The 18,991-nt window shown below is 37.7% G+C and overlaps 3 protein-coding genes across 3 annotated transcripts in view; all 3 read left to right on the top strand.

Moving 5' to 3' along the window:
• Positions 1–6,949, top strand: part of angpt4 (angiopoietin 4) — a 77,616-nt gene extending 70,667 nt beyond the window's left edge. Inside the window, exons 7-10 of the mRNA XM_062416351.1 lie at positions 1,299–1,400; positions 1,493–1,659; positions 2,786–2,919; positions 6,789–6,949. Of these exons, the coding sequence (XP_062272335.1) occupies positions 1,299–1,400; positions 1,493–1,659; positions 2,786–2,919; positions 6,789–6,949 (564 nt within the window). The remainder of the gene's footprint in view (positions 1–1,298; positions 1,401–1,492; positions 1,660–2,785; positions 2,920–6,788) is intronic.
• A 5,587-nt stretch (positions 6,950–12,536) lies between these two features.
• LOC133978035 (cytochrome c oxidase subunit 6C-1) lies at positions 12,537–16,656 on the top strand. Its single transcript, XM_062416360.1, has 4 exons — positions 12,537–12,594; positions 15,085–15,199; positions 16,126–16,256; positions 16,522–16,656. Exons 2-3 carry the CDS (start codon positions 15,095–15,097, stop codon positions 16,249–16,251), a joined length of 231 nt encoding a protein of 76 aa, XP_062272344.1. The 5' UTR covers positions 12,537–12,594; positions 15,085–15,094; the 3' UTR covers positions 16,252–16,256; positions 16,522–16,656.
• Positions 16,657–18,643: 1,987 nt separating this feature from the next.
• The window catches only part of LOC133978024 (serine/threonine-protein kinase 4-like), a 44,314-nt gene continuing 43,966 nt past the window's right edge, over positions 18,644–18,991 (top strand). Inside the window, exon 1 of the mRNA XM_062416349.1 lies at positions 18,644–18,976. The gene's annotated coding sequence lies outside the window, so the exon portion shown is untranslated. The remainder of the gene's footprint in view (positions 18,977–18,991) is intronic.

Genomic DNA, 18,991 nt, shown 5'->3' on the forward strand with positions numbered 1-18,991 from the left:
CATTTGCTGACGTGTTTGTCAGAATGTTGAAAAGACACTTTATGTTCTTTCTGGGTTCCACTTTTGGGGAATCTGTCAACCTGATAAATACTGAGCTGAAAAGCCTAAAAACAAGAAATTACAGTATTATCTCGAGAATTGAAAATACTGACAAAAAAGAAATATATCTTCTATGTTTGTGATAAAACTTTCCCCCTAAGAAGACACTTATTCACTAAAGGGGGTTTTGTTTCGTTGCCAGCCTATTTCATAAGAAAACAAAAAGCAGTTAAATTTGTATAATTTAATTTTCCCCTCAGTCAGCAGAGTCGAACAGTTAATCCCCCACCCAAGGAACAACACTGTGAAACTAAGTAGAAGGGATTATAATGAGAGTACAATAAGGGCAGCCACCTTTACAAGTGACCCCTGTCTGAAAATGATTGATAACACCAAATTAACTTCAATTATTGTACATTTTAAAATGTGTTTGGTAGGCGGAGGCAGACAGAGTGCTTCAGTATGTTAGAGACGCTGATGAGTTTCTGTTGAACCAACAATCAGCTTTTCAGTTTAAAAGTTATTTAAAAATACCAAAACAGTAAAGTCAGGACAAGATGCTAATATGCATATATATTGCTAATTTATTTGTCCTTATATTCAGCATAAATCCTATCAGTCACCTTATGAAACTATTTAAATAATCAAGGATTATTACAAGTAGATTTATTTTGTAATCGGTATTGTGTCCGTTGGTTTGAATCACGTGTTCATTTAACCCTCCCTCCTTCCTCCAGTGGAAGGAGGGAGGAAGGAAGGAGGAAGGAAGGAAAGAAGGAAGGAGGGAGGAAGGAAGGAAAGGAGCAAGGAGGGAGGGAGGAAGGAAAGAAGGAAACGAGGGAGGGAGGAAGGAAGAAGGAAGGAAAGGAGGGAGGGAGGGAGGAAGGAAGGAAAGGAGGGAGGAAGGAAGAACCAACAATCAGCTTTTCAGTTTAAAAGTTATTTATAAAACTTCAGAAAATACCAAAACAGTAAAGTCAGGACAAGATGCTAATATGCAGTTTATTCCTACATTTATTTGTCACCAGTCACCTTATGAAACTATTTAAATAGTCAAGGATTATTACAAGTATGTGTCCGTTGGTTTGAATCAGTTCAAAGTAAATTTTAAAGCTTATTTGGACTCTCTGCTCTCACTGATACAGGAGTCTGGAGTTTGTAAAATGACAGACTGATGCCAAAGTTGAGTTTCAAAATAATGAAAACTATCTGTCTGGCACGTTCTCAGAAATATGGATTAATGCGTATTGTGCTTGTAGGTGTACTGTGACATGGAGACGAGCGGAGGAGGCTGGACGGTCTTCCAGCGGCGATTTAACGGCAGCGTGGACTTCCAGAGGAGCTGGAGGGAGTACAAAATGGTCAGTTGGTCTCCCGAGAGCCATCGATCAAAATAAAGGTTAGAATAATAATATCTAACTATAATCATACTTCTCTCCCTCCCTTCCTGCAGGGCTTTGGAGACGTGTTCGGAGAGCACTGGTTGGGTAATGAAGTGTTGTACCTGCTGACCAGTCAGAGCCAGTACTCTCTGAGAATAGAGCTGAAGGACTGGGAGGGAAACGTCGCCCACGCTCAGTACGACAGATTCACGCTGGCCAGTGAGAGGCAGCAGTACAGGTAACTAATACACACATATAACATATAACAGTCTTTATATACACTTTAAGTAGCCTGTCAAGTTAAACTTAAACCTGGTGCCTAAACTAAACCACATGCAGGACTCAGGATGTGTTCAGTGTTACATTCCTTCCCCTATGCAACCTCCTCTTTATCATCATCTTCGTCCTTCTCTTCGAAATACAGAAATGTTGCATATCAAACGCCACTTTTGATTGTAATCTAGGCGGTATTATGTTTGTTATTCAGAACCTTGATTAGAGGTGCAGTGTGTGGGATTTAGTGACATCTAGTGGTGAGGTTGCACATTGCAATCAACTGAATTAAATACATTCCTTCTTTCCTCCCTTCCTTCCTTCCTTCCGTCCGTCCGTCCTTCCTCCCTCCCTCCTCTCTTTCCTCCCTTGCTTCTTTCCTTCCTCATCCCCCTTTCTTCCTTCCTTCTGTCCTTCCTTCCTCCCTCCTTCCTTCCTTCCTCCTTCCTTCTTTCCTCTTTCCCTTTCTCCCTCCTTCCTTCCTTCCTCCCTCCTTTCCTTCCTTCTTCGTCCGTTCCTTCCTCCCTCCCTCCTTTCCTTCCTTCTTCCTCCCTTCTATCCTTCCTTCTTCCCTCCCTTCATTCCATCTTCCTCCGTTCCTTCCTTCCTCCCTCCGTTCCTTCCTTCCTCCCTCCTTTTCTTCCGTCTTCCTACCTTCCTTCCTCCTTTCCTTCCTTCTTCCTCCCTTGCATCCTTCCTTCTTCCCTCCCTTCATTCCATCTTCCTCCCTTCCTTCCTTTGCTTGAGGTCATTCTTGTTTGTCCATCCAACTCATTTACATACACTTTTAAATATAATGCACTCCACTACACCACAACCCATTGCAAGCTCAATAATAAACATATAGTAGAATTATCACCTTTATGATATTGTTAACAAAAACTGAAAATGTATAAACTTTGTAAAACTTCAATTTATGGCAGAGCTGTTGTATTGGATTGCATTAGCTTGCACATGTGTTCCTAATAAACCGGCTAGTGGATGTATGTACATTCACTTCCACATAATGATACTCTTTTCAACACAGCTCCACATGCATCAGTGTTTTAGTCACGCAGCCTGTAAGTCATGATGTGTCGTCTCTGTCTCAGGTTGTATCTGAGAGGTTACCGCGGTACAGTAGGGAGGCAGAGCAGCCTGGCCACCCAGGGGACCGGCTTCAGCACCCGAGACCACGACAACGACAACTGTGACCACTGCAAATGTGCCCTGATGCTCACCGGAGGTAACGTCTCTGCTTTACAGCTGCTTCATGTCAAGTTATGATATTTTAATGACAAACTCAATCAATCAATCAATCTTTATTTATATAGCGCGAAATCACAACAAAGTCATCTCAAGGCCCTTTACACATAGAACAGGTCTAAACCGAACTCTTCAGGTTTGATTTTAAAGAGACTCAACATTCCCACATGAACAAGCACTTGGCGACAGTGGCAAGAAAAAACTCCCTTTTAACAGGAAGAAACCTCAGAACCAGACTCAAAGTGGGCGGCCATCTGCCTCGACCAGGTGTGGTAGAGAGGAGAGAGAGGAAGGATAGGAGGGAGAAGCACATAGAAAATAAACATTGAAGCTAGAAGGTCCGGGACTGGAATCTGTCATCCGGACGTCTACAGGCCCAGATTACCTGTGAGACGAGAAAGCACAGACAACTCCAGGGAAGAAGTTTAGGTTATTGAATGCATTAATAGTACATCAATGTTAATGGATATAGATGGATGGATAGAGAGAGAGAGGAGGAGAAAGGAGCTCAGTGCATCATGGGAGTGGGAGTCCCCCAGCAGTCTAAGCCTATAGCAGCATAAACTAGGAGCTGGAGCCCTAACTATAAGCTTTATCAAAAAGGAAAGTTTTAAGCCTACTCTTAAATGTAGAGAGGGTGTCTGCCCCTCGGACTGAATCTGGAACCAGCAGTAGGCCTGCATGCTGGGAGCGCAGTGTTCTGGTAGCTACATAAGGTACTATGAGCTCTTTAAGATATGATGGAGTCTGATCATTAAGAGCTATGAAAGTAAGGAGAAGGATCTGTGTCAAATGTGTCTCTTAAATTCAATTGTATTTTTACTACTGACTCATAGTGTGATGAAATCTTCTGCATCTTGTTGTTGACGAGATCAATACAGTATCAATCTATCTAAAATAAGCCCATTTTCTAATTCACAGAATGGAAAGAAACACATTTCTATTAAAATATAATTTCACAGGTTGGATCCACATAAATGATAACAGTGTTTCCTTTGACGAAAACTCACAATTATCATCAATTAGTCATTTTGTCTATAAAATGGAGAAAAATGTCTGTTATAATTTCTTAGACCCCATTGTGATGTCTTCAAATGTCTTTTTTTGTCTGATCAAGAGTCTAAAATCTAAAGATATTCAGTTTACTGCCATGTTTAACACAGAAAAGCTTAAAATCCTCACATTGGAGAAGCTGCAACCCACAAAAACTAGTAAAAGAATTGTTCAAAGTAGTTTTTTTGTTGTTGCAGCTCCGAATGAGACTTTATTAAATCCTTGTTAAATGATTCTTCTCTGTCATAAATCTCACATCATCAGCAAATACTTCACGCAGAGTTGCGATTCCAAAGATGCAGATTTTTATGAGGTATTTTCCCGAAGAGCCAAGACAAACAGCTGTTTAGTCGTAGCAGCCTCCCCTCCCCCCCCTCGACGGGTCGTGATCGCTGATTAACTTAATCATTCCCGCAAAACCCCCGAACTCTCTGAGGAAAAGACTCTGATAGTCACCATTAGTCAGTGAGTCAACTAAAATCACTGCAATTTAACAGGGGATAAAAAACCCACAAAAGTAGAGTGACATAGATGAAAAGGGAAAAACAGAGAGAGAGAGAGAGAGAAATGGATGAAGAGGGGATGAAGAAAAGATCTGGAGACAGAGCTTGAGGACAAAAGTAAAGGAGAGAAATAGTGTTGGGTTATTTACAAAAACAAAAGATTGGAACACAAAAGCAGCTGCACACTGATCCAGCTTTCCCCTGAGGAAGAAACTGAGGTCTAACTATGAAAATTACACTCAAATATGCCAATAATGAGAAATCATACTGATTTAAAAATGTATTGCTACACGTCCTCTAATTGTGTCATGAGCCCAAACTCAAAGTGTAATTTTATCACTTCATTCTGCTGCGATGTTTACAGTCGAGTTACGATGTTAGGAAAACCCTCACCAGAGATAAATCAGCGGTTTTATGTAACAGTGTTTCAAACTAACTATGTTTACTTTTTTCCTCTTGTGGTAATGTGAATAATGAAGTTTTTATAGAGCTGCAAAACATCGTAGAAATGAGATCGGAGATGATTGTCTCCTGCTAACAGACGATGTTTCTTTAAAGCAAGACACTGATCCTACTTTAACTTTAATTTTAACCACATATAGTAGTTTTAATTGCCTATATTTTACCAAATCTTAATCATAGAGGTGGCCGTATTATGTGGCATTATTATATAAATGTTCTTATTATTATTATGGTTCATTTAATAGGGACAGATGTTTAATATACATAGACAGGCTAAAACAACTGTCCGATGAAAGTATCACAGTACAGCCGTATAATAAATACAATAAAGCAAAGGATAAAAAGCAAAATAAAATATGGTGCATGATACAATAATATACACAGAAAACTAGACATGAGTTCAGGTTTGTTGCTGATGTTGTCAGGATTTGGTGAGTCTCTTAAAAGTATCATTAAAATCTTAAAAGTGATTATTTTAAGCTGCTGAAAAACAGCACGCTTTGTCATTAAGGTATGAGAACTTGTTGATTGTTAGAAGTCTGTTGAAGCTGTTTTTGAGTTCAGAAAGTAAAAGAATAAATAAGGATGAGGAAATAGAGACAGTGACCGAGACAATCAGATGGAAAAAGTTATGGGTGTCTGTGGCTCAGGAGGTAGAGCAGTCATCCTCCAATTGGAAGATTGGCAGTTCAATTCCCAGCTCCTCCAGTCCACATGTCGACGTGTCCTTGGGCAAGACACTTAACCCCAAATTGCTCCCGTTGCTGCGCCAATGGTGTATGAATATGTATGAATGGTTAGCTTCCTCTGATGAGCAGGTTGGCACCCTGCGTGGTAGCTCCTGTCATCAGTGTATGAATGTGGTGAATGAAATGTAGTGTAAACTTTGAGTGGTCGTAAAGACTAGAAAAGGCGCTATATAAGTACAGTCCATTTACCATATAGTTCAAGGTTTAAGGTTTCTTTATTAATACCTGAAGGGTGAATTTGTTATGCAGACAGGAGATTCAGCACATCATAATTTAAAAAACAAGTCAGATCAAACTAGTACATATTAAACAGACAGAAAAGCCAATGTTTTCTACACACACTCACTCAAAGCTTAACATGCCATAAAAATGTCTAAAAGCATTTGTTCAAGCTTAAAAAAAACACATAAAAACTCAAACTAAAAACATAAAACATAGAAGGCATGCAGATTCATATCTTAGACAAGGACAAAGAAGTATCAGAAGAAGTAATCAGATATTTCACTTCAGTAAAAGTTGTACTATCACACTGTAGAAATACTCTGTTATAAGTTAGAGTTGCATTCAAAACTGTCAAAATACAAAATAAACTTAAAGTAGAATTAAGTTATTGGATTATGAGGGTTAACAAAGAAATGTACACGTTCTGTGCTAAAATCTACACAATGTCTCAAAATGCCATCAACACAGTCACGTGTGTTGTTTTTTGAGACATCAGTTTTTTGCAGTGTACTTGAGTACTAATCTAGTTTACTGCTTAGTTTCCTTCCACTGCTGGAACGACAGAAACAGATATGAAGACAAACAGATGAGAGAGAATGATTCACAGATTGATCATCATCCAGAGTAGTGAGATCATATTTTGAAGGTTGTGTGCTTTAAACTTTTATAACTGTTTGTACTTTCTCAATTTCTCGTTCTCTCCCACTGCACCTTTCCATCCTTTCCCCTCTCTCTCCTATCACTTCCTTTCATCCTCCTATAATCCTGCCTCACCTCACTCATCTTCCTTATCCCCTCTTATCTTTCCAAACTCTCACTTATCTGAATCTAATCATCGTTCTCCTTCTCCCTCTCTCTAGGTTGGTGGTTTGACGCCTGCGGTTTCTCCAACCTGAACGGTATGTACTACGTTGTCGGCCACAACATCAGGAAGCTCAACGGCATCAAGTGGCACCACTTCAAAGGCCCCAGCTACTCCCTGCGCTCCACCTCCATGATGGTGCGGCCCTACAACTTCTAACACCCTCTTCCTCCTCCTCGGACCCTCCAGTATCATGATGGTACATCCCAGCGGCTCCAGACTCCCCCTCCTAAATGCTTTCCTGATGATGTGAAACTCATGAGCATCTCTTCAGTTAAACGTGCGCTCCATAGACTTCAAAATACCTCTGCAGCTCGTAGCCACGACCGTATCGACCTGTCATTTTTTTATCCAGTACTTGATGGTGTGGAGAACTCCAACGTCTAACAATCACACGCTAATTCTTCTTTTTTTATTATTAACTTATTGTGTCAGGAGTGATTTCAATAACAATGTAATCACTCTGTCAGCAGATTATACCACGCTGTCCTCTCTGTTGCATGAAAGACTGTCTTTCTAACATCATCACACACTTTGGAGCAGATATGATGCTCACACGAACCCTGGAGGAGTTTTTTTAAATGGATGCGGCAGCCATGAAGGGAAGGAGTGGTGCATCATGTCATCATCAGCGTTTCAGGGTGGAGTGATGTTGACTTTTTCAGCTGCCGTCAGTTTACAGAGGAGTCGGTAAAGATTAGGACGTGAGAACGCAAATATATACGAACCAAATGTGACAGATAATGTTTTTTGGAAAAAAAGGAACTCTGCAGATGTTCATTGTTTCCAGGTGTTTGGGAGAACTGCAGCATGTGTGAAAAAAAAGCTGAATTTTTTTTGCTTAGAGTGATAATCAGTTGAGTCAGTGTCGGTTAGGGCTGAAGACTACAAGTTTAAAAAAGACAGAAATCTGGAGGTGTGCAGTTAGAAAGAAGCGAGGTTAGCAGATCTCATCTCTGCTGGTGGTCATATTGCTTTGTGGATAATTTAAGATTGTGCCAAGAAGGAAGAATATCTGGAATAAAGGAAAAAAAGATGATGTCAATTTTGACCTTTTTTTATTAATTGTCAATTATGAGTCTGATAATGTTTTCAAGGTGGAAGACTTCTAAGACTCCTTTAAAGATGCTTATGTTAACTTTTTGGCTTTATTTTGCTTTCTTTTTATGAAGGTTACGGTAATAAACTAGCTTACCAGAAGCAAAACTGAAACACAGAGTTTCACAGACAATTAAAAATCAAACAAAGATTATCATGAACACACACATGGGAAAACTTTAGATTGATGTTCCAGTGAATAAAAGATGGATAATGTTCATTTTAATCCAACTTCTTACACAAGCGGATCATTAAAGTGGTGCAAGAACACATGAAAAAGTGTCGAGTCATCCAAAACGACAAACTGATGTGCTGGAATGAGATCAGGAGCCACAGCGGAGAGTCTCCAGCGGGAGGTGATTCTCCTCTGGTGTCCCTGTCTCTGGGTCGGGTCTCTGGGTCTCGGGGTCTCTGGTTTTGTTGCAGTGGGAGGACTGGTGGAGTCCCAGTGAGGGAGCCAACAGGCCACTGGACAAATAAATGTCCAACCCAGGACCATGCTGTGTTCAAACTCAAAGACACCAAGCTGATTGTGATTTTTGGACGTGTGAGAAAAGACAAAGTGGGCAAAGGACAAAATGCCTTACTGTGTATATTGTTAACAAATAAAACGTGTATATAATAAATGGAAAATTTGGAGATAATCTGAAAGAGAGACATTGGACGTCCTGGTTTCAATCAGTCAAGGGAAGGGAACAATAACCGCAAAGCAGACTGAATTTTTGGACGTGTTAGTAATCAGATTGTGTGCCCAAAGCCAGAGGATGGACCTGTCATCACTTCAATCTTGAACATATTATAACATCTACTCTGTATTTCCGAATGCTGAAATAAAAAAAGACAGATTTTGAAAAGATGAAAAAGTAAAATAGCATAAAAATCGTCACTTTTCAGCTGCTTTATGTTGGGTAGAAAATAAGGAAAAATCATTTTTTAAAAGACGAAGAAAAAAAAAAAAAGCAAAAGCAGAGACTTTGATTCAACCGAATGCTGAGAAATGGAGAAATGTTGCTTTAATTATCTTCTTAATCCAAACAACATGATTATTTTCTTGTTTCTTGTTGGAGTCTACATTTTCTCCTGGCACACACACACACACACACACACACACACACACACACACACACACACACACACACACACAAACACACAGGCTCTGATACAAGCATCAAATGAGTTACAGATCACGACTGTATTTTTCAATGGGTTGCATTTATCAGTTATCATCTGAGCTGTTTTCTGTCTCATATCTCTCTCTTATATATATGCACACACTCACATACATGTAGAACTATAAGTGAGATTACGAGGTGTACTTTACGTGTCAGGTAATGTAACGTTACAGCTCATGTGTCATTAGCAGTTAAGGTTTAGTGTGAAAACTGGACTGAAGTGTGCGAGTTAAAGCAGTGAGTGACAGTCTTTGATTAAAAGGTGCTTGTGTCATTTATTAACCTGCTCCAGAAGAATAAACGTGTTTTTCTTTAATGGGAGAAAAAAAAAGCTTAAGAGCCAGAAACACACATGGCTCAGATATTAAATGTGTGATGAAGCAAAACCAAATAACACCCAGATTAATATTTGCTTTTAAAGTGGTGATAGTCAGTGTTAACATGACGATGACTTGCATGTGTTAAAGATTTATCAAAAGTGTCAAACACACAGTGACTCTGCAGCTCCTCCTCGGCTTTATGGAGCTTTATAGTGAGTTTCAGCTCATTGTTTAGCTGTCCGGCTGCAACTTTACTGTTCTGGTAAAAGAGTAAAAACAGAGCTAAAAGAGACAAAAAACATGACTCCTAATGAATGATAATGTTGATGAGTAACTGCTGGATGTGGAAATAAGGAAATATTTGCTAATGTGAGTTCAACGGGGGTCAGCAGAACTATACTTCCCCTTTTCTAAGAAATGTTCCTCCCATCAAAATGTGGCCCTATGTTTCCTCAGGCCGACACTCCCACAGGACAGGTATGACCATTCCCTGATGCACATTACATGGTGTTGTTTTTCATCTATGAAAATGCTTGAAAGACAATGAAATTCTTTATTTTATTATTAAACTGGGGGAACATAGACTTGCTCCCAGTTCAACATACCAACGTAAAAGATGATGATATGTCAGAGTTGAGAACTTGTTTCTTCTCCCAACTGACCAAAAAAAAAAAAACAGTTTTTGAAGGTTCAAGTTGTTTTAAATCCTTCACATCTTTATCAAATCAAACCCTGTTTTTGATACCATTTATAGTTGGCATGTTTTCCAGCAACAGCCATTCAATTATTTACATTTGCTTCATTTAAAGAGTTAAAAGAAAGTGAATATTGGACTTCCATTTTGCAGGTGGACAGAAGCACGACTCCAACTGAATGATAATGCTGATCAGTAACTGTCACAATATCAACTTAAATGGTGACATTATATTAGTGGTCAACAGAGAGTCCAGACTCCAGTAGAGGTGTGATGTGTGTGGTTCTCAAAGTGTGGTCCAATGACCCACAAGGAGTCCTTGAGACGGTTCTAGTGGTCACCAGCAAAAAGGGGAATCATTTCTTTCACTTTCACTTCTTTAGTTATCTGTAATTTCACCCATAAAGTAACACAATGACCGGATGTCTGAATATGTTGGTCATGTGTTTCAAACACTTTCAGTAATAAAACATCTAAAAGCAAAAATCTTATCAGATGGGGGTCTGTGGTCTACTTATCTTTTGTCAGTTAAGGGGTCTTAGATGTGTAAAAAACTGGCATTAAAGGCGACAACAGTGCAGTTTTCTCACCAGGACAGATAGGTTGACATGTTTTTGAATGTAAATCACATGTTCTTAAAGATTTTGGGGTCAAAAAACGAAATAAACTGAAAACAACAGAATGAAAACTGTCTCTCATACGTTCAGACAGCGGAGGTAAATCACAGCTTTGCTCCTCCTGCTCACAGATCAGCTGTTCAGTTTTTTAATGGAGCACATGAATACAATGCTGCAAAAAGTAAACTAGATGATCCACCAACATATTAAAGAATTACACTTGTTCCTCTTTGGGTTCAGGAGCCAGCTTTTGGTTTACAATACTTTAAAAAAAAACATTTATTAATCTTCATCATGCAAAAATCGGAGTTGCTCGTCCAGAATCTGACATTCAGAGAAGTTTTCATGTGATATCAGTTATTTTTTGGATATGATGCATCATTCTCCTTCCAATAGCTCTCAGTACAGTTTTGTATATGTAAATAAATTCTTTCCAGTTGTTTTTAAAATACCGAAGTCGCCACGATTTTCTAGGTCAAAGTAAAAAAGTCTGTACTTCATCTTTGTTAAAAACAATTTTAAAAAGCACTTTATGGGAAGAAAATGTTGAGTGTAAAACTGCATCTTTGCTCTGTGTTACAGTTTATTGTATGTTGCTCTGTGTTGCTTCAAGATGCTGCAAACATTAACATATTTTTCTTTTTTTCAGGTTTAAACTCTTTTCTTTAATTTACTGTGCACGTGTAGCAAAGCTTGTCCATTCAATTGTAAACAGTCTGCAGTATTTGTTCAATAAAACATTTTAATAAAGCTGCTCTGAGTGGTGATTTTTATTCTCTTATCTATCCACTGCTGACTAAGACAGACCTGGACCAGAGTAATGTCTCAGAGTTGTACATCTCTGGTCATTGATTTAAAACCACAAAGGCGAAAAGGAAAATATTATATACAAGCAAACATACAGTGTAATTATGTTTTCTGCATATAGTGCATTCAAACTTGAAAATTGAAAAAATATGGTATAATTTAACTGTACAAAGTGCATCTCAGATCCTTAAAAACCTCTGAGGGAGATCTACGAGGTCAGTTCAGTGTTGCTCTGCCGCCATCTGCTGGTCAAACTGTGTAACTACAACTTGTGTAGGCCGCAAACTGCTGCTTGTCTTTACACTGTGGAGCTAAAACTGTATTTGTGTGTGAAATGTTATATGTGTGAAAGTCTACAGACTCCAGTAATACCATTTCTAGTCTGGATCAGGGTTAAAATATTTTAAAAACACATAATAATAATAATAATAATAATAATAATAATAATAATAATAATACTATAATACTACTAACCCTAACTACTACTACTACTACTACTACTACTAATAATAATAATAATAATCTATTTTCCCTCTTTTTTAATCTAGTTTTTATTTCACTCTATTTCACCATTATTACATTACTGTCACTTTTAAATCAATTTTATTTAAATACATTTTCATCATTTTTATTTCTTACTTGATATGGTCTCAAATTATTATTATTATTTTTTTCTTCAAATCTTAGCCATTTATGTTTTTAATAATGCTGTAAGCCGTGATGTGAAGTTTCATGTTGTGTGTCCTAAATTGTCTTTATCGTATGTTGTTTTTTCTTTTCTTTTGTTTAAATGCCAGTGATAATGCTGCAATCCAATTTCCCCACTGGGACAAATACATTAGCTACATATAACTACTGCTAAGAAGGTGCTGTATATATAAAGTTTGATTGATTAATTGTATATCTGTAGTTGTTTTGGGGCCCCTCTATCTGGGGGTCCCACACAGTTACCGCATGGTGAAGCGCGGCCCTGCAGTCTCTGACCTCATCCGCCCTTTTTTTCGCTTTCGCAGCTTCTACTTTTGTCCCTCTCCGGCTCCTGTAGCAGATCAGTAGCAGCTCTTCCGCTTCTCTGTGAAGGTCGTGAGTTAAACCTGTGAGTACTTGTGCGTCTAAAAACTGCTTAAAACGAGCATGTAGAGCTAATATTATAACATTAGCCCTGTCATATGAATAACAGCTCCTTGGTTTGATATACATTCTGCAGTAAATGGCGTTTTTTATTTCTAATATCTTTGCTGTTAGCTGATATTAGCTTAGCATGGAGCTAACCGGCTAGTAACACGCATCTGAATAAAAATAGTAAAATGCTCCTTTATTACACTGAATAACATTAACCATTTAATGCTTATATTAATGTTATTATAGAGCGGATAAACTGTTATAACCCGCACAGGTGAAGCCTCCTTTTCCTTGTCTAATATCTAATATATGATGTTAAGCTTATATTTCCTTGTTGTGAATATTTTCAAATATCCCCCTAAATATCCTGTAATAATGTGTATATGTAATAATGTTAGATACATGAATATAAAGCAGGACAGTCAGTGTTATTCTGCTGCTCAGAGGTCACACGTAGCTTCAGTCCTGGCAGCTGACCAGCCTTCAGGGACACAATGACACACACGTTCACACACTTTACTGCACAATAAATACATTAACGTTATATTTAAATATAGTAAATGTAAATAGTTAGGTGGTAGATGTAAGCTGGGGTTATCAGTATTTTTTTTACAACCTTGAATTTTGACTAGGACACGATCCTCTACATGTGTGAAGGAAGTGGCTCAAAAGAAAAATCAGTGTTTTGAGAGCAAGTTGGTTAATTTTAAATGTGCTTTAGATCAGAGCTGATGTTTCACCAGACTGGAATTTTAGATATTTTTTCCCTGAACTGTAATTCGTCAGGTGGTACTGAATATGGGGCTTCTGTAGTATTTAAAAGTGTGTTAATGACAGTATTTCCTATCAAAGAGGCCTGATAAGAAAGGTCACAATATTTTAAATGTGTCTTAAAACACCAGTCAGGAGTCTAAATGAACATTAAGTGTGTTTTTATTGCTGTAATCATTCCTCCTGTTCATACTGACCATTAGAAGATCCTTCATAATGTTTACAATGGAAGTGATGGAGGACTAAACCCACAGTCCTCCTTCTGTGTAAACATGGATTTAAAAGTTGATCTGAAGCTAATATGAAGCTTCAGTCGTCTGAATGAGTCAAATCTTCATCTTCTATGTTTCAACGTTACAGTGTTTTTAGTACCAAAGTCTTTTTGTTACTATACTTCCACCACAGCTCAACAGGGAAACACTAAGAGGGAATCTGATGCTGAAAAGACTGTAAATGTGTCAGATATCACTTGATATGACTAACTCACACTGATGAAGCTGAATAGAAGCTGATCATCTACTTTTATATGACTGTGGATTTTATCCTCCATCACTTTACATTGAAAGCACATTTGAAGGAGATCTTTTAATAGTCCGTATGAACAGGAGGAATGATTACAGAGAGGAAAACCTGACTGCTGGTATGAGACAGATTTAAAATATTGTGACCTTGTAAAACTCAGATTGGGTCACAAATGTTGATCTCTCTGATAGTAGATACTGTAATTTACACACAGCAGGTTTGTATATGGAGCACCTGACCTGTCAATATGTTCATGGTATATACTGTATTATATTGTTCAATGTTTTTTCCTGGGATAATAGAGCTGAAATTCCTGATATATGCAGGACCTATTATCAGTCAACATATTATCATGTTGTATTCATTGATATTTTCAGTCAGCTGGAATATTATATTATTATATATGTTAAGGAAATAATGTCACATGGTTTTTGGAGGTTGACCAAGCAATGTTGGGAGCAATGTCATCCCTCCATTTTTCCCTCCTCCTTTACTGTCAGCTTTCTACTTAATATTTTCTAATTTAAAAAAATTATGCACCATGATTAGACTGTTAAACTGTAAAAGCCACATAGTGATAAGCAACTATTCATAAAATTACAGCCCACTTTCACATTGGTTTGGCCAAAATTTAAGGGTTCATTTAATCTTCATTTACAGTCAGGGTAAAACTAAATTTTAGACACTATCATCAGAATCTAATTCAAGAAATGATTGTTGGCACAATTTTAAAGATTTTGCTCATCTGATTTCAACATATGTTTTTATTTATTATTTTCCTGTGATCTGAAAATTGCATTTTTTGGTATTGTCTATGTTGACACAAAGATCTCAGGACATTCACAACCTCCCCTACCTGTAGTCTGCACAATTCAATGATGCAGTGTGTAATTAATATTACTGTGAACAGCTGTGATGAAGGAGAAACTGTGAATCTATAATCATGTGATGTAAAACAATGATGGAGGAGATAAACACTGAGGCCTCTGAGAACTTAACATTTCGTAGACTAAGTGATTCATTGAGCAGGTAGTTGGCAGATTAATCCTTAATTAGTTAGTTGCAGTTCTCGTGCAGTAATTGTGTATAATAAGTCATATTGTGTGGTTTAAATTACGACTACACTGATCTTCCCAATAATAACACTGAGTTTGATTTTTGTGTTCTGCAGGGAATCCATCATGTCTCTGCCAAAGCCTGTGATGAGAGGGATGCTGGCCAAGCGCCTGAGGATTCACATCCCCGCTGCTTTCATCGTCTCCTTGGGTCTCGCTCTCTCGTACAAGGTGAGAACAGCACGCAGACACATCCATACGACCTCAGTTATGATTTAAAAGACACTGTGCAGACATGATGATGATGATGATGGTGTTAACATTTAAGATCAAAGTCTTAACCTTTTGAAAGATTAATTCTACTTTAAGGACAACAATTATATATGGTGCCAATTTATTAGTCCTCATAAACAATGAAAAAGCCCTGCAATGTTTAAGTATTTTTTAATATATATTATGTTTTGGGGGATTTTTTGCCTTTTATTCTCAAAGTAGCTGGCATAAAGGAAACAGAGAGTGAGGGAGGGGAATGAAATGCAACAAAGGTCCCTTGCTGGAGTCAAACCAGGGACGTTGTGATTATGTGGCAATATGGCTACCAAAGTGCTGCAAATTTAAGTAATTTTGAAGGCAATAATTAACAGAAGTGTTGAATCCTGTCTAAAGGAAAATATTTCTGATCTTCTGTTCACCCTGTCAACACAAACCAACGTCATGAAGGGGGAACGCTGCTTTACTTTTACTAAAAATAGTCAGTGTCAGATCCTATGATCAGCTGTGGATCTTTTATTGGATAGGATGTAGTGGCATCTAGTGGTGGATACCTCCCCTCCCCTTCTAAGCATGTAGGAGAAACTACAGTGGCAGTGAAACTCACTAAAACCCTCTCTAGAGCATGTTTGGTTGGTCCGTTCTGAGTTACTTAAGAAATATGATTTAAAGAGCTCATGCTAAGGTAACGAAAACACAGTGATTCTTATTTTCAGGTGATTATAAAGTAATTAAAACACAGTCCGTCTCACTAGATTCCACTAAATTATACACACTGCTCCTTTAACGCTGACGGTTTCTCTTAGGACTGTCGATAACATCTTGACACTCAGCTTTCTGTTGCGGTTTTGAAATGTTGAACCAGACACGTCTTTTGTTTCCCGCAGTACCTGGTGACAGAGCCCAGGAAACAGGCCTACGCTGACTTCTACAAGACGTACGACGCCGCAAAAGACTTCAAAGGCATGAGGGAAGCCGGCATCTTCGAGAGCGTGCGGCCCACTGGGGAGTAAACCACGTGAGTCTTCAACCGTTCAACCTTTTCTTTGTTATTTCAAGCAGTAGGAAATGGAAGTATCTTAACAGAAGAGTTCACAGGGGCTAATCAGCAACCTCCAGAATACATATTTAGTACGTACAGAGCATTAAAAAGCCAATACCTCATATACGATGCAAGACACACCATACAAGTAGAGTTACTCCAATAAATGAAAAGCTTTTGTACTTCAAAGTAATGTTCATATGTCTTATAATTGGTGTTTTTTGTGTTTTTTTTCTTCCAGATTTTCTTCCCCGTCATTCATTCCCTCTCTGAAGACGTCGTTATTTCTCGCCCCCTTTGGATGTAATTAACTGAGCAGATGAGAACTTCGCTATGCTGTTATGTTCCTCTGAAATAAACTATTCTATTAATGTGAGAGCCCCTTTTGTCTTTTTTTTCTTTCCTATGTTGCTAAGATAATGTCCCACACAGTTTGCATGAGATAAATCTCATGATCTGTCTTTTATAAGGATTGTAATCTGATTTTAGTAAACATGTTAATGTGGTCTACATAAATACTACTAAATAGTGATTACTGATTACTGAATATTGGTCATTGTGTTTTAGCTATCTACTGTATGACAGTTGTATTAATACTTTTAAATCAATCAAATTTTACTTGATTTTTTTAACCAGTTATTGGTTGGGTGAGGAGTAGTTTTTGATCTAGTTAGCACTGAATTCACTATCACACAGGTATGTTTACATACAATATGGACAGTTACAGTATTAACAAGAAGCTACATACAAAGTTATATAAATCTAAATGTCAAAGTAAGATATGCAAGATAAGATGTTCCCCCTTGGAAGATATTCAAATTGACACAGCAGTACAGTTGAAAAATGCAGTGTAAGGGTGAACGTGGTAAATAAAAAACTATACAGCAAACTATCCCTCTGTAAAAACACCACTTGGGACACCACTTGTTTTTCACAGCTAGTATACAAGAAATAAATATGCATGATACAATATGCACCATTGAATGTCACTCAAACTACAGCCTTAGAAAGCAGCAGCCTGTTGAAGTTCACAGAGCGACAGCAATGTTTTAACACCTATTTTTTCTGGAGCTGTCTCACCATCATCTACATTTGAATATTTAAATATTTGACAGCTGTCAGTGACATTTCTCTCCAGAAAGGCAACACTTACTGTAACTTAACGTCCCTCTACTTAGCATACATAAGCACTAATTAAACATTTTTGTGTTAGTGCACAAATGTTATAAGTAGACATAAGGGACATTAGATACAATAAATATGGGGACTTCCAGTGCATTTGTAAGCACTATGTAAACATTAAGCAGCAGATATAGGGATATTTTAAGCCATTATTAATGTGTAGTTTTAGTCAACAATTCTAACTTACCGTGTATTAAGAGATATTTTATAGCCTATTGTTACAACTGTGTTTTATGATATATTCATTAATTATCTGTTAATATACTAGTATCCTGTTATAGATTCCAACAAGAGGAGAAAATGGTAATAGACAAATATATTAATAAACATGTATATGTGCTTACAACTAAATAATAGTGTTAACTTTTAAACCATTAATCAACTGTTTATATGCACTATTTAAACATTTAATAAATTGTGTTATAAGCAGACATATTTTATTAGTCAATAATTCTCACTTATCATATATTAAAAGATATTTTAAATTGTTACAACTGTGTTTTACCATATATTCATTCATTATCTGCACACAGGAGGAGGTAGTAATTTACAAGTGCATTAATAAACATTTAAATATTTGTACAACTACATTATAGTGTGTTATAAACATGACATAACTGTGTATATGCTACTTATAAATGCTAAATATGGGGACTTCCAATGCATCTGTAAGCACTATTTAAACATTTAATAAATTGTGTTAGGACACTAATGTTGTTATAAGCAGACATAACGACATTCAAGTGTTTATTAATGTATAATAGTAGTCAATAATTCTAACTTACTGTAATTAAGAAATATTTTCTATATATATTCATTCATTATCTGTTAATATACAAGCATCCAGTTATAGATGTTTTGTTTTACCAAATATTAATTCATGATCTGCACACAGGAGGAGAGGAACAGGCAGGTGTTGTAGTTGATCAGGATTTATTACAAAAAAAGTGTGAAACTGAAATGGACATATAAAAACAGAAAAACATTCATTAATAAACAATACAGAATAGCTTGTCAAATATAGGATTCTACCTTAATATTACAAAAAGAGCATTTCTCATCTACATTGGGAATAAATTTGGAAATAATAGAATTAATTTGCAGGGTAATTCTTGAGTAAAAGTACTCTGTTACTTCTCATTATTCCTCGGCGTGTGTGTGTCGCCCCCTGCTGGCGGAGCCCTGCACTGTGTGTGTCTCCCCCTGTTGGCGGGGCGCTGCACTGTGTCTCCCCCTGCTGGCGGAGCGCTGCACTGCGGCCTTTTGTTCGGACCGCCTTCCTGCCGTCTCTCCACTACTCTTCCTGGTTTCTGCAAAGTGGATGTCACCCAGCGTCCGTCCTGCCAAACACGTTCAAAGTTGTCCCGACAGTGGAGAAGGAAAAGGATGAACCCGGCGGTGAAGACACGACAGCCGGGAGAAGAAGTGTGACCGCGGTGTGTTTATAGTAAAGCTCGGTCCCCATGATGAGAAACAGACTGTATGGAGGAAGGGTTAGCCGCTAGCTGCTAAAGGTCTGTTAGTGTCAC

Source organism: Scomber scombrus, chromosome 3 (assembly GCF_963691925.1).
Source record: "Scomber scombrus chromosome 3, fScoSco1.1, whole genome shotgun sequence".
Lineage (NCBI taxonomy): Eukaryota > Metazoa > Chordata > Actinopteri > Scombriformes > Scombridae > Scomber > Scomber scombrus.

Coding starts and splice junctions, on each gene's coding strand:
- LOC133978035 (XM_062416360.1), top strand. CDS start 15,095: ATGTCTCTGCCAAAGCCTGTGATGAGAGGGATGCTGGCCAAGCGCCTG. Junction 15,200..16,125: donor GTCTCGCTCTCTCGTACAAG/GTGAGAACAGCA, acceptor TGTTTCCCGCAG/TACCTGGTGACAGAGCCCAG.